This window comes from Ranitomeya variabilis, chromosome 2, assembly GCF_051348905.1.
Source record: "Ranitomeya variabilis isolate aRanVar5 chromosome 2, aRanVar5.hap1, whole genome shotgun sequence".
Classification (NCBI taxonomy): domain Eukaryota; kingdom Metazoa; phylum Chordata; class Amphibia; order Anura; family Dendrobatidae; genus Ranitomeya; species Ranitomeya variabilis.
Window position 1 is genome coordinate 898,098,655 of NC_135233.1, and position 15,359 is coordinate 898,114,013.

Below are 15,359 nucleotides of genomic sequence, written 5' to 3' on the forward strand. Positions count from 1 at the left end.
ACGAGAAAACCTTCTCCAAATTGGTGGGATCCGTTAAAGTGCTTCCTTTGTCCTCTTTGGGGACTTGAAACTGGGATTAATTGATTGCTTGTGCGGTATACTGTATTTTGTTTATATAGTTAAAATTAAGGGCCAAAGAGGGGGCTTCATAGGAGGACTAAAATGGCAGTTATGGGGGCGGTAAGTAGACCTCTGACTGCTTAGATCCCATCACAGGAGGTTAGTGGGAGTCCATGCATGCAAGCAGTTGGGTGCGTTCCAACATAAATGCTGCTGTCAGAGATTGACAGTGGCGTTTAAAGGGTTAACAGCCACGCTTATAGTTTTGTTCTGTAATAGGCATCAGCCAAATATGGTGGAGGCTCAGCTCCTAAGCCTCCTCCACACGTGTGGATCCCACTCCAGGTTGTTAATTCACGTCCTAATGCGGGAATGGGGTAAATGCTACGGTAAGTTTGACATCGATATTTAACTGGATAAACCGCAGCAGTCAGAGCAAGCTGCAGTCTCTGTTGTTAGGCTACGTTCACATTTGCGTTCGGCGAAGCAGCGTCGGGTGCTGCAGCGTCGCCGCATGCGTCATGCACCCCTATATTTAACATGGGGGCGCATGGACATGCGTTGCATTTGCTTTTTGTGACGCATGCGTCGCTGTGGTGCATGCGTCAGGGCGCAGAGAACGCAGCAAGTTGCAGTTTTTTTTCTGCGCCCAAAACCATGCAAAAGTGGACGCATGTGTCAAAAAACGCTGCGTTGTGCATGCGTTCACATTTGCGTTGTGCGTTGCGTCGCCGACGCTGCGGGGCACAACGCAAATGTGAACGTAGCCTTAGACATGTGCAGGCAAGTAGTTGGTATGATGCAGGGTCCCTGTGTAATAAAGCCAGTGTTCCTGTACCTGCTCTATACCCTTGCATCAGACATGCGACGTTCTATTATGTCACATGTTGGGAAATGGTTAATGACTTCCACCTGATCGTGAGATTGGAGTTCCCAAAGTCCCACATGCACATAGTGTGACACGTGACCACAACTCCCCTCCATTGAGCTGACAGCTCAGCTGTCTGTCAGTCCTCTAAGTGATTGAAGTGGGCGTCTCATATGTGCACTCACAATTCTTTCACACAGGAGACTCTGATACTCTGGGAGTCCCAGTGGTCAGACCTCCAGCAATCGTATGGATAAGTGAGAAGTTTGTGGGCAAACCCCTTTTAAACATCTAATGAGACCCACCAAGGGACACTTGCATTGGGCAAATCGTCTTCCATGTGTAAACCCTCGGCATGTCGGATCCTACTTGTGTGTGGTGCAAAACTTGTCCTAGAACGGTATGCTGTAGGCCAGGATCAGACAGGGCTTTCTAAGCCTTGAGATCCACTGACCTGGACGTCAGTGATCACCTCCTGGAAACAGATTCAGGAAATATTATCATGAAAATAGGATTTCCTGACTCCAGTGTGATCAGATACTGAAGGTGCAATGATGAGAAATTGGTGAGCCACGGCGTGATCTTTAGAAACTGTTATTGAGGAGGTGTTCTGACCTCATCTAATATGTAACACCCTAAAGCCTCTTTTCATTTGCAATAGAACAGCTGTTTCCTGAAGTCTTATGTTTAAGTTTGTTTCTTGTCTCCTCTAGGATGGCACGCTCTTTGACGGGAGGCCAATTGAGTCTCTCTCCCTGATTGATGCGGTTATGCCTGATGTTGTACAGACGAGGCAGCAAGCATATAGGGACAAACTTGCACAACAGCAAGCTGCCGCGGCAGCTGCTGCTGCCGCAGCTGCAGCCGCTGCATCAGCAAATAACCAACAGCCGTCTACAAAGAATGGAGAAAATGCAGCGAATGGGGAGGAGAATGGAGGACATGCACTGCCAAGTGAGTGAACTCAGAAACTGGCCTGAAATGTGATCATTTGTATGTCTTACAAGAAAACACAACTATAGAAACCTACAGTAGTGCCCAAGTTGGGTCACAATTTTTTATTTTTTTTTATTTTTTACTTCTTTGTTAGTCCGCTTAGAGAACTTGGTGTGCAGTCTACAGCGATACCACAGCATCACTGCATGTAGCAGAAATCACGGTGTCGTTTGAAGCCCGGCCACAAGCCCCTATACATCACCATTCATTTGGAGATGTAAATGGGAGACACATTATGGAGGATAATCTAACAGGCACCTTTTGGTGCACTCATTTGGTCTACTGGTGGCTCTCCGTGTTTTGCCAATATTAAGTAAAGGTACCGTCACACTAGGCGATATCGCCAGCGATCCGTGACGTTGCAGCGACCTGGATAGCGATATCGCTGTATTTGACACGCAGCAGCGATCTGGATCCCGCTGTGAAATCGCTGGTCGCTGCTAGAAGGTCTGCACTTTATTTGGTCGCTAGGTCGCCGTGTATCGCCGTGTTTGACAGCAAAAGCAAGGATACCAGCGATATTTTACACTGGTAACCAGGGTAAACATCGGGTTACTAAGCGCAGGGCCGCGCTTAGTAACCCGATGTTTACCCTGGTTACCAGCGTAAAAGTTAAAAAAACAAACAGCACATACTCACCTGCGCGTCCCCCAGCCTCTGCTTCCTGACACTGACTGAGCGCCGGCCCTAAACTGAAAGTGAAAGCACAGCGGTGACGTCACCGCTGTGCTGTTAGGGCCGGAGCTCAGTCAGTGTCAGGAAGCAGAGGCTGGGGGACGCGCTGGTGAGTATGTGCTGTTTGTTTTTTTAACTTTTACACTGGTAACCAGGGTAAACATCGGGTTACTAAGCGCGGCCCTGCGCTTAGCAACCCGATGTTTACCCTGGTTACCCGGGGACCTCGGCATCGTTGGTCGCTGGAGAGCGGTCTGTGTGACAGCTCTCCAGCGACCAAACAGCGACGCTGCAGCGATCGGCATCGCTGTCGCTATCGCTGCAGCGTCGCTTAATGTGACGGTACCTTTAAAGGTATATTTTAAAATGTCTAAGCCAAATTTAACAATGCTTTAATCCATTTCTTACATCTTATTTTTCTTTAAAAAAGATAAAAACCTACTGCAGATAAAGTAGGGGAGAAAAGTGTTAACATTTTAGTGTCCACTGCAACGTTGTGTTTCTGCACAATTTTCAAGAAGTCTGTTAAAACAGCCATTACCTGGCTAGAATAACTAAGGCATCCAGCAAATACATTTATGTTGCAATTTTTATCATGTATAAAAAAAGTGCTAAATTCTACATTTAATGAGTGGCAATCAACTCCTTAATCTCCCGATATTTTATAACATTGGGAAGAGAGCTAATTCCATAAAAAGTAGCAATTGGCGCAAAAACCTAACATTGATGTGTGACAATTGTTACGTTAGTTTCTGGCTTTAATCTAACACTGGGAAGTCTACTACTATGCATAAAAAGGTGCGCTGGTGTGATTTGTGCCAAATTTATCTGGAAGATGTGGCATTTGATAAATATGGAGTGGCAGAATGAAAAAAAAGTGACAGCGACTACAATAATTTAGCACAAATTAAAGCGACACTTCACGCTGGTCTCGTTCCCTCATCTTTTGACCCCGACTTTTGACTGAAAGTCTAATTTAACAGCATAATCTCTCAATGCAAGCCTATGAGCATCGTTTTGCCTCTCATAGGCTTACATTGAGTTGTGACTTTCGGATTGCTTGAGCAAACACTAGAGCGAGCCAGCACGTCATAAAGTGCAGGAGACAGATGGGAGCTGCGCTGATAACAGATGAATACGGCAGCTGGTAAGTATGAGTAGGGGCAGGAAGCATTGATTACTAGCGCCACTTCAGCACTGCAATAAAATACAAACACTGAAGTGATGCGTTAGCTCCTCACATTTATGAACAGTTTATCTTTTGTAATTCAAAATGTATTAGAACAATTTATGCCATTTACCATTCAGTGAAAACTTTACTTGATCTGCAGCACACATGAAACCGGTAGGATGCCATGTTTGCATTGTGTTGTCACTCTTTATTGTGTTTACATGGAATTCTTTGATGCAGATTTTGGAGCAAAAGGCCATATGAAAAAATCAATTTTTAACCCCTTCGCGCGGCAGCCCATTTTCGTCTTTGCGTTTTTGTTTTTCGCTCCCTTTTTCCCAGATCCATAACTTTTTTTTTTCCGTCAATATGGCCATGTGAGAGCTTGTTTTTTGTTCACCAAATGCTAAAACTGACCTGCCAATATGAATCTCCAGGTCATTACGAGTTCATAGACACCAAACATGTTTAGGTTCTTTAAGTGGTGAAAAAATCCAAAGTTTAGTTTAAAAAAAAAAAAAAAAAGTCACCATTGTGCATATCCGATCTTTTAATCGCCAGTTTTGCATTTTAAGGCAATGTCATGCAACAAAAAAAAACTTATGGCGTTTTGACTTTTTTCTCGCTACGCCATTTAGTGATCAGGTTAATTCTTTTTTTTTTTTTTTTTTATTGATTTTGGGCGATCCTGAACGCGGCAATACTGGATATGTGTATGTTTGATTTTATTATTGTTTTAATTTGAAAAGGGCGAAAGGGGGGTGATTTAAACTCTATATATGTTTTTAAAATTTTTAACACCTTTCTAACTTCAGAAGGGATAGTACGTCTGAGGTCAGATCCCCTACTTTGATGCAGGGCTCCGGCGATGAGCCCACATCAAAGCCGGAACATGTCAGCTGTTTTGTACAGCTGACATGTGCCCGCAATGGCGGCGGGTGGAATCGCGATTCACCCACCGCTATTAACTAGTTAAATGCCGCTATCAAACGCTGACAGCGGCACTTAACTACCGCTTCTGGCCATCGGGCCAGAAATGAGCGCATCGCTGACCCTCGTCACATGATCGGGGGTCAGCGATGCATCGGAATAACAACCAGGGGTCTCTATGGTTGTTGATGCCGGATTGCTGTGGTCGGTGCTCACAGCAATGCAGGAATTCGGCTACATAGGAGCGATCTGTGCTTTGCGTTGTGGCAGCTTCTAGCATGGCAAAAATAAAAAGTTTAAAAAAATATATATAAAAGTTTAAATCACTGCCCCTTTCGCCCCATTCAAAATAAAACAATAAAAAAAATCAAATATACACATATTTGGTATCGCCGCGTTCAGAATCGCCTGATTTATCCATAAAAGAAAAGGATTAACCTGATCGCTAAACGGCGTAGCGAGAAAAAAATTTGAAACTCCAGATTTGCGTTTTTTGGGTCACCGCGACATTGCATTAAAATGCAGTAACGGGCGATCAACAGATCGTATCTGCACCAAAATGATATAATTAAAAACGTCAGCTCAGAACGCAAAAGATAAGCAATCACCCAACCCTAGATCACGAAAAATGGAGACGCTATGGGTATCGGCAAATGGCGCAATTTTTTATTTATTTTTTTTTGTCAAGTTTTAAAAAAAAAATTTCACCACTTAGATAAAAAAGAACCTAGGCATGTTTGTTGTCCATGAACTCGTAATGACCTGGAGAATCAAAATGGCAGGTTAGTTTTAGCATTTATTGAACCTAGCAAAAAAGCCAAACAAAAAACCTGCATGGGATTGCACTTTTTTTGCAATTTCACCACACTTGGAATTTTTTTCCCTATTTTCTAGTACATGACATGGTAAAACCAATGGTGTCATTCAAAAGTGCAACTCGTCCCGCAAAGAATAAGCCCTCACATGGCCATATCGACGTAAAAATAAAAGTTATGGGTCTGGGAAGGAGGGGAGCGAAAAACAAAAATACCCCGGGTCATGAAAGGTGTTTTTTTTTTTTTTTGTTTTTTTTTACTTTTGGCATGCTTCAATAGTCTCCATGGAAAACTAGAAGCTGCCATAATCCGATCGGCTCTGCTACATACAGTCGAAGATCAGATCGCCTCTATGTAGCAGAATACCTCACTTTTCTATGACCACTGGGCTGCGCTCATAGCAAGCCGGCAGTTACGACCATAGCGGTCTCCAGGAGACCTCTGGTTGTCATGCCCACCCACCGGTGACCCGCGTTGGACAGCGGCATTTAATGGGTTAATAGCTGCGGGTGGATCGTGATTCCACCCACAGCTGGATCGCGATTCCATCCACAGCTGTAGAATGAAATTTCCATCTCCATAAAGCTTGTCAGCAGAGGGAAGCATGAAGTGATCTAAAATTTCCTGGTAGACGGCTGCCCTGACTTTGGTCTTGATTAAAACACAGTGGAGCTACACCAGCAGATGACATGGCTCCCCAAACCATCACTGATTGTGGAAACCTCACACTAGACCTCAAGCAGCTTGGACTGTGTGCCTCTCCACTCTTCCTCCAGATTCTGGGACCTCGATTTCCAAGGTCTAGTGTGAAGTTTCCACAATCAGTGATGGTTTGGGGAGCCATGTCTTCTCCTGGTGTAGGTCCACTGTGTTTTATCAAGACCAAAGTCAGCAGAGTCATCTACCAGGAAATTTTAGAGCACTTCATGCTTCCTTCCCTCTGCTGACAAGCTTTTTGGGAGATGGAAATTTCATTCTCCAGCAGGCACCTGTCCTCACTAGTAAAAGTACCAACGCCTGGTTTAAAACCAACAGTATCACTTTTTTATTGGCCAGCAAACTCTCCTGACCTTAACCACATAGAGAATCTTACCCAACCAGACCCCACAATGCAGATGAGCTGAAGGCTGCTATCAAAGCAACCTGGGCTTCTATAACATGTCAGCAGTGCCACAGGCTGATCTCCTCCGTGCCACGCCGCATTGATGCAAAAGGAGCCCCGACCAAGTATCGAGTGCATTTACTGAACATACATTTCAGTAGGCCAACATTTCGGGTTTTAAAATCACTTTTTCAAGCTGGTGTTATCAAGTATTCTAATTTACGGAGATGGAATGTTAGTCAAGAGTTTCCTAGCATGGATGTGACCATTTCCTCAGGAAGTTCAGCATAGCTGCATTGCCAGGGCATGAAATTCTGCTTATAACTGGGAAGTGAGGACCTTCTTTGTCTTTCCAATGAGCTCTATCTAAATGATGTCTTCAGCTACAGCCTCTGAGAAGTGGAATATCTGTGCTCTTCTGTGGTCTCCACTCACATGTAGGGATTGTGAGAATAAAGCCGGGCCGATGGGAGAGATCCATGGCTAAACGCCAGTCGGATATTTTATTCTGCTGTTGTATAACTGACGTGTTGCAGGTAGTAAATGGCAGGTGTGGACTCTTATAATGAAATGTATCACTAATTAAAGTCCTAAGCTTCAATCCAGGAAATGTTTCCTTTTATGATGTAGTTTCCAGTATTGCGCAGTAAAAAAAGTGGCGTGTGCAAAAGGTAAATGTTCAGGTGGCGCTCCAGTCTGCCCGTCCACATTGTGCTGAAGAGTGTGGAGAAGACACTAGGTGGCTGGGATAACTGGTGGAGCAGGTGATCTTTATTATGGGGGCTTAATGATTGGAAATGGGGAAACTTCGTTCTAAGCCAAATGTACTTGGTCTCAGATAAAGGCAGATTTTCTCTGCTGTACTTTGCGACAAGAAATTAATAATAACAAAATCCCTCATCAGTTAGTGGGTGACGGGAGCTGTGGAGTCACCATCATTATCTTTGATAAGTTTATTTAGCAGACCATAGAGGGAAGGATAATCCATGTTGTTTGAGCAGTTCTAGTTGGTGCTGGCTCTAGAATAAAATGCAGGAGCGCTAAGGAGCCATGTGGAAGCAGAATTACATGGGAGCTACCGTACTGTGAGAGGTGCAGTGTGTGACAGTCAGGGGTGCAGTCATAGAGGAATCAAAGAACGGCAGTGCTGCTTTGGGAGTGAATGTGGGGGTATTCTTCAAGCATTGCTTCTGGGGAGGAGCGAGTTTCTGTTTATGCATGGTGCAATGAAATATATCACTTTTTTTTTTTTTTTTTTTTTTTCCTGTCCGATTCATGTTAAGTGCCTTGAAATACATTGTGAAGCATTTGAAGGGTACACTAAAGGACATGTATACTTCTAAGGAGGTCTTCTCACGGGTCTGTATATGAAGCCCTAACTAGTACTTCAGAGAGATCTGCTCTTGTTGATGTAAGTTTCCAGAATGACATCTGTGGCATTAAGACACTGATGGTACAGTGCCACCCAGTGGTCAGATGGTGTAAGCTGTGATTTATCATTATAAAACATGAGGTCCAAGGTAATGTTTTCTATTGAAATGTACTTAAGTTCTTGTTTGTATTTGTATAGGCCTTCGGGAACATGTATAACATTTTGAATCCTTCATTAGATAAAAAGCAATAATTGTGATACATTTTAGGAAGTAGAGTCCATCAGTTGTATGAAGATTTCTATTTTCTGTAGTTAATGGAAATATAAAAGTTACTTATTAATCATATGTGGGCAAGAAGCACAAATCTACATACTTGCTCTCAGGATCATCGGTCTCCTCCTAGGCAGTAAGCTGGTAATACTTCCCACCTTATGGATCTGGCCTGTGAGAGCCAACTGCCCGCGATTAGTGGCGAGATTTGTGAGGTCCTCCTACATACGTCAAAATGAAACTTTTAGAAAGTCTTTGACTACGCAACAATCAAAAGCTAGACCGTGCATTCATCTGTGTGTGAGGCCACGATCATACTTGACATAAGGGTCTAGCTGTTAATTGTAGGGTAGTGGATGAATTTGGTTTTAATTTTTTTTTTTTTCTCTCTAAAGGTTTCATTTTGACGTCCCACAATATTCACCCTGATACCTTAATTTGCTTGGGTTGGAGTTCAGTTTCTCTTTATAATTTGCAGTTCTAATCTCCCATATTATTATTATTTTTTTTTTTTTGCAGATAACCACACAGACATGATGGAAGTCGATGGAGATGTAGAAATCCCATCCAGCAAGGCAGTGGTTTTACGTGGTCATGAGTCCGAAGTGTTCATTTGTGCCTGGAACCCAGTTAGTGATCTTCTAGCCTCAGGGTAGGATTCTTAAAGTACTGCTGTGTATTACTGGGCTTTTTACATGGAACACGTGTATTACCTATGCAAAGGATTGGAGAAAAGTGTCTGACGCTGGGGATCGAGCAGTGTTCCATCTCCCAATTTCTTCTCACCTAGAAAAGGATTGAATGGTGCAGCATAAGAACAAATGCATTCTGCTGCTAGTTTCATTCGTCATCCGTGGTAATGCCGGAGACGGCCTGTTACTCCATAGGACATAGAGCGGCAGCTTATATGTATAGCTATCTTATTGTATTCAGTCTTCTGTGCTGTGGAGGAAAGGAGGTTCAGGAACCCTTTTCTAGTGATAGGTGGGAGACTCGGCAATCAGACGTGTTTTTCTTTTTTTTTTTTATTATGAACTTTGATACATTTTAGTAGGACAACACCTGCAATCTTGCTTCCCGACTTCTTCCTTACCTGAGGGTAAGGTTGTGCTTTAGAAGATTTGACAGTTTGTGCCAGCAGCATTGTCACCTCACTGGTCTGGTCGGTGCGGTCTCCTATGCTGCATCCAAAGGCAGATTTGCCTCTACAGGATCGGCAAACTGCAAATAGACTGAAGCTGGTGGAATGCAGCCAGCTTCAGAGCACTGCAGCAAGCTTTAACCCCTTCATTACATGCACCATACAGTACAGCGCATGTCATGTCTCCCCCTTTGATGTGGGAGGAGTCTGTGGTCGTCGCTCATAGTAAGTCAATAATTCTGCTACATACAGGCGATCTGATCATCCCCTGTATGTAGTGGAGCTGATGGGTTATGGCAGCTTCTAGTAGTCTCCCATAGAGACTATTGAAACATGCCAAAAGTTAAAAAAAAATACAAAAGTTCAAATCACCCCCCCTTTCACCCCATTCAAAGTAAAAAAAAAACAAAACAAAACATACACATATTTGGTATCGCCGCATTCAGAATCGTCCGATCTATGACTATAAAAAATTTTTTTTACCTGATCACTAAATGGCGTAACAAGGAAAAAAGTAAAAACGCTAGAATTACTGTTTTTTTTGGTCGCTGCAACATTGCATTAAAATGCAATAACGGGCGATCAAAATATCGTATCTGCACCAAAATGGTGTAATTGAAAATGTCAGCTCAGTATGCAAAAAATAAGCCCTCACCTGACCCCAGATCACAAAAAATGGAGACGCTACTTGTATGGGAAAATGCCAAATTTTTTTTTTTTATTTTTTTTTTTTTTTACAAACTTTGGAATTTTTTTTCACCACTTAAATAAAAAAAAGAACCTAGACATATTTGGTGTCTATGAACTTGTAATGACCTGGAGAATCATAATGGCAGATCAGTTTTAGAATGTGGTAAACATGGTAAACAAAAAATTCAAAAAACAGTTGTGGAATTGCACTGTTTTTGCAATTTCACCGCGCTTGGAATTTTGTTTACCGTTTTTCAGTACGATATGGTAAAACCAATGGTGTTGTTCAAAAGTACAACTTGTCCTGCAAAAAACAAGCCCTCACAAGGCCATATTGACCAAAAATAAAAAAGTTATGGCTCTGGGAAGGAGGGGAGCGATAAACAAGAAGCGCAAAAATGAAACCGGCTCCGTCATGAAGGGGTTAAAGGGAACCTGTCAGCAGCATTTTACTAAGTAAAGTACGTACAGGGCCATACTGCACTTATCCGAAACGCACGTCGGAGCTATTCTGACCATCCAGGTAACCTTCCTTACATAGACATCCTTCCTATTTGCCTATACAAACCCTTACATGCAATTGTCATTTCTTTTATTTTGCTCTCCGATTATTGTTTCAGTGATTTTCCTTTGTTTTGTTTTCTCTTCTACACAATTACCTGTATTACAGCCCTTGCAAATGTGCCATTGTTCACTAACCCCACTTTATCCTACAGCTGTGCTCACTCCTATTCAGCTACTGTTTCTCTATACACTAGATGGAGGCCCGCTGCTATCACATCGGCAGGGCGGTAATGTCACGATGGGGGCAGGCTTTCTCATTTGCCTGCTAGTGGCGTCGACTTTGTGTCCTTGCTGCTTTCCTTTCATTGTCATTGGCGTACTTTTTAGGAGGAGCCATGTTGGCGTTGATATTTGCTTTTTAAAGGGGGTTTTCCCACAAACGCAAGCTCATTTTAAAATTTGTCTGTGTCTGACCGTGTGCGGAACATACCACAGCTCCTGGGCAGGGGAGGAAGCAAAAGACAATACTGACATTACAGCAGGAGATCACAGAGGATACATTTTGTGAGGTAAAATATTGTTTATAAAGTCAGTAAAATATTTTGCCTGACAAAATGAATCCTCTGTTACTGTAATGTCAGTATTATCTTTTGCTTCCTCCCCTGCCCAGTAGATGTGGTATGCTCCGTACACGGTCAGACAATTTTTTAAACGAACTTTCGTTCGTGGGAAAACCCCTATAATGTGACCGGCTTCCTCTGCCTGTAGACATGTCGCGCTTCTGCCGCCGGGATCAGCCGAATGATTCACTGCGCCTGCAAGTAATTCGCAGACAGATAGCGGTGGTCACATTGAAACTGCGCATGCGCTCCTCCTGTACAAAGATGGCGGTCAGCGAATCAGTCGCGACGGTGTGGTGGTACCGTACAAGATGCTGCGTATGGCATATATACAGTGTGGTGTGCGTATGGCGTATACAGTGTGTATGTGTGGTGCATACAGCGTATACAGTGGGTGTGGTGCGACTGTGTTCTGGTGGTACCGCGCAAGAGGCTGGTACCACCATCAGTTTGCATATTGAGACACACATCACTTGGGTCTCCCAATATGGAGGTCGGTGAACTTCTACCGCTTGGAATTCTGGGATCTGGATGGAACAGGATGTGAAGACCTTACAAGGTAAGTATTTATTAAGAAGCTCTATCTCCTTAGCCAGATATGCATCTGACTACTGTGTGCCTATAGCTCGTCCCTTACTATAGCTCGTTGCCTCGTCTTTACTTCATCCACAGATTTAATACCAATGTATACCTCTTCATGCCATTGGCACAATTCATGTATCAATCTTTGTGATGCTTTATTGACTTTACCTTACAGGTTCATATCTGCCATATCATTTATGCATTTTTCTATGTCATCAAGCCCTGTAATAGTAATAGGAAGGTTATTGTGACTATACCTTACACTGCTGTGGTCTCCCTATTTGGTCAAGACATATTTCCAAATTTTTTATGTATTATCATGTATACATTAGTGCAGGCACTCTATTGCTTTTAGTGCCACTTTTTACCATTTTGTGTCTATTTTTACCCTTCTAAGGATTTTCTTGTTCTGTTTTTTATTTGGACCTTATGTTGGGCATTTTCCTCCTCATCCGTGTATCCTAATCCATTTATATGTCCACTATCAAGTATATACTGTATATGTGTGCACACTTTACTGTCTATTTTACCTTTTAATATAGTGATATAAAGTATATACTTTTGCTGTGCTTTCTGTACTTTACTTAGTAAAATGCTGCCGACAGGCTCTTTAAAATATAGAGCATACAAGCGAACACTCCTTGCTTAGGAAGCCGACCACCTCTGATGGGCTGCAGTGGTTGGTGGTAACTTGGGCAACAGGCTGTAAAATTAGAATTTCTCCAGATTTACATGCTTGTTGCAATTTTTTTTCCTATTTTATCAAGATGGAACAACCAGTTTAATTTCCATCCTAAAAAATATCCTTAACCACCAATTTAAATGTAGCCAACACTCATAATTCTTGGGAACAGGCATACTGATATAGATTTTACAGTGAATATGGGTGTGTGAAAAGGGTTGCCCAGTACTATTGATTGTATGGTAAGGGGGGGTAAGAGTTTACCGACACAGTTACTAACTACCTGCTTTTTCTGTCCTCCGACAATCTTCTCCAACTCGCATAGCTGACGGACCGCTCCTGTCGGCAATTTTCCTGCTTACCAAAGAAGTCACTTCGACAGTAGCTTCTCTTTAGCTCTTTTGTCAACGGGGCGTCACTGTTAACATCCTGCTGATTGACAGCCGACTCCCTGCTGCCTGACTACGAGGCACTGGCTGTCAATGAGCATGATGTCGGTGGACTGGAAGAGAGAACTGCTCTGTTGACGTGAGGTCAAAGGAAGCAGCAGTCGCTGTGTGAGCTGAAGCAGATTATGCCGCATAGGGTGAAATGTGAACAAAGGGTAAAATCTGTAGAGGCATCCGTAGTAATAATTCAAGTGCTGCATACTTCACATAAATAGGCTAAAAAAATATTTCTTTGCTTATTTAAGAATGTGTAGAACCTGAAACTGTTTATAATTGGCTCATCTTGCTCTCCACTCTCCTCTCGGGCTTAATTTGATAGGTCAGGAGATTCAACAGCCAGGATATGGAATCTTAGTGAGAACAGCACTGGGGCATCTACGCAGCTGGTCCTTAGACACTGTATACGAGAAGGGGGACAAGATGTTCCTAGCAACAAGGATGTAACCTCTTTAGATTGGAATGTAAGTATACTTTTTCACATTTAAAATGAAAAACGTTGTCAAAACTTGACTTGATTTTTACGTATTTTTTTCTGCAAACCTAAGGCCCCCATACAAATTAAACTATTGTTGGTCAAACGCAACCATAGCATCGGGCTTGGCCAACAGTCTGTGTATGTGGGACTTTCTGATCATCGCCTGTCAGGGAAGGGTCGAGAGTTAAGGACATGACATGTCCAATTTTGTACAGCTGATCCTTTTGTTCTCGGTGAGCTAAAACGCCGGAGGAGCAGTCTGGCAGAGAACACGGGAACGGTCGGTACAGTGATTGGATGAGTCCGGAGATATGGCTGCCGACTGATCGATCGGCCAACCCATTGTTTTTCCCACAGCTAGCTATTGTGTATGGGGCTTATAAGCAAAAGCTGCCCCCTCCCACTAATCAGATATAGTGACCTGTCCGAAGGATGAGTCAAGAGATTTTTTTTTTTTTCTTTATTTTTACCCCTCACTTTCCGTCTACAGGCCAAACACACCTTCCCCTCCACCTCACCCAAAGAAAAATACATTAATGCACCTGAGCACAAAAGTACTAAAACTTTTAACTGCTTTTATGGAAAAAATAAACCGAGATCTTGATGTGCTGTGACTAGGGTTGCTAGATCCGATCATGTAAAATCGGAATTATACCGATTTTCACTATGATCGGAATCCCGATCTTTGAATGTGATCGGAAATGGGAAGTGCGTTTTTTTTTTTTTTTTTTTTTGCACAATGCTTGTGATTGACACATGAACCACCCAATGAAGAGCCTGTGTAGTGTGGGCACATCCAGTTCGGGGGGGGGGGGGGGGGGAGGGGGGAGAGTGTGGGCAGAGACTGTGCGTGTCTGTGTGTGCGGGCGGGGTCTGTGCGGGACCGTCGGATGTCTGTGCGGGCCTGCCGGATGTCTGTGCGGGCCTGCCGGGGGGGCCTCTCGGGGGGGTCTGTGCGGGCCTCTCTGGGGTCTTTGTGTGTGTGTGCAGGCATCGTCCGATGGGACTACAAGTCCCATCGGGCTATGCCTCCTACAATGACAGTGATTGACACATTAGCCAATGATGGGACAGTAATAGTCCCATCATCCGACTAATGTGTTGAATGTAAAAAAAAAAAAAAAACATACATACATACATACATACATACATACATACATACATACATACATACATACATACATGCTACATACATACATACATGCTACATGCATACATGCTGCATGCATACATACATGCTGCATACATACATACATGCTGCATACATACATGCTGCATACAGCATACTACATTGATATGTACGTACGTACATACATACATACATACATACATACATACATACATACATACATACATACATACATACATACATACATACTACACTGATTGACACATGAACCACCCAATGAAGAGCCTGTGTAGTGTGGGCACATCCAGTTCGGGGGGGGGGGGGGGGGGGAGAGTGTGGGCGGAGACTGTGCGTGTCTGTGTGTGCGGGCGGGGTCTGTGCGGGACCGTCGGATGTCTGTGCGGGCCTGCCGGATGTCTGTGCGGGCCTGCCGGGGGGGCCTCTCGGGGGGTCTGTGCGGGCCTCTCGGGGGGGTCTGTGCGGGCCTCTCGGGGGTCTTTGTGTGTGTGTGCAGGCATCGTCCGATGGGACTACAAGTCCCATCGGGCTATGCCTCCTACAATGACAGTGATTGACACATTAGCCAATGATGGGACAGTAATAGTCCCATCATCCGACTAATGTGTTGAATGTAAAAAAAAAACATACATACATGCTACATACATACATACATACATACATACATACATACATACATACATACATACATACATGCTACATACATACATGCTACATACATACATGCTACATACATACATGCTACATACATACATGCTACATACATACATGCTACATACATACATGCTACATACATACATGCTACATAC

The 15,359-nt window shown here is 43.4% G+C and overlaps 1 protein-coding gene across 4 annotated transcripts in view; it reads left to right on the forward strand.

The window, feature by feature from the left end:
• TBL1XR1 (TBL1X/Y related 1) overlaps positions 1 to 15,359 on the forward strand; it is a 180,905-nt gene that overhangs the window by 144,818 nt on the left and 20,728 nt on the right. For all 4 annotated transcript variants that reach the window (XM_077290504.1, XM_077290501.1, XM_077290500.1 and 1 more), the window contains 3 exons: positions 1,642 to 1,882; positions 8,780 to 8,912; positions 13,248 to 13,389. In XM_077290504.1, the coding sequence (XP_077146619.1) occupies positions 1,642 to 1,882; positions 8,780 to 8,912; positions 13,248 to 13,389 (516 nt within the window). The remainder of the gene's footprint in view (positions 1 to 1,641; positions 1,883 to 8,779; positions 8,913 to 13,247; positions 13,390 to 15,359) is intronic.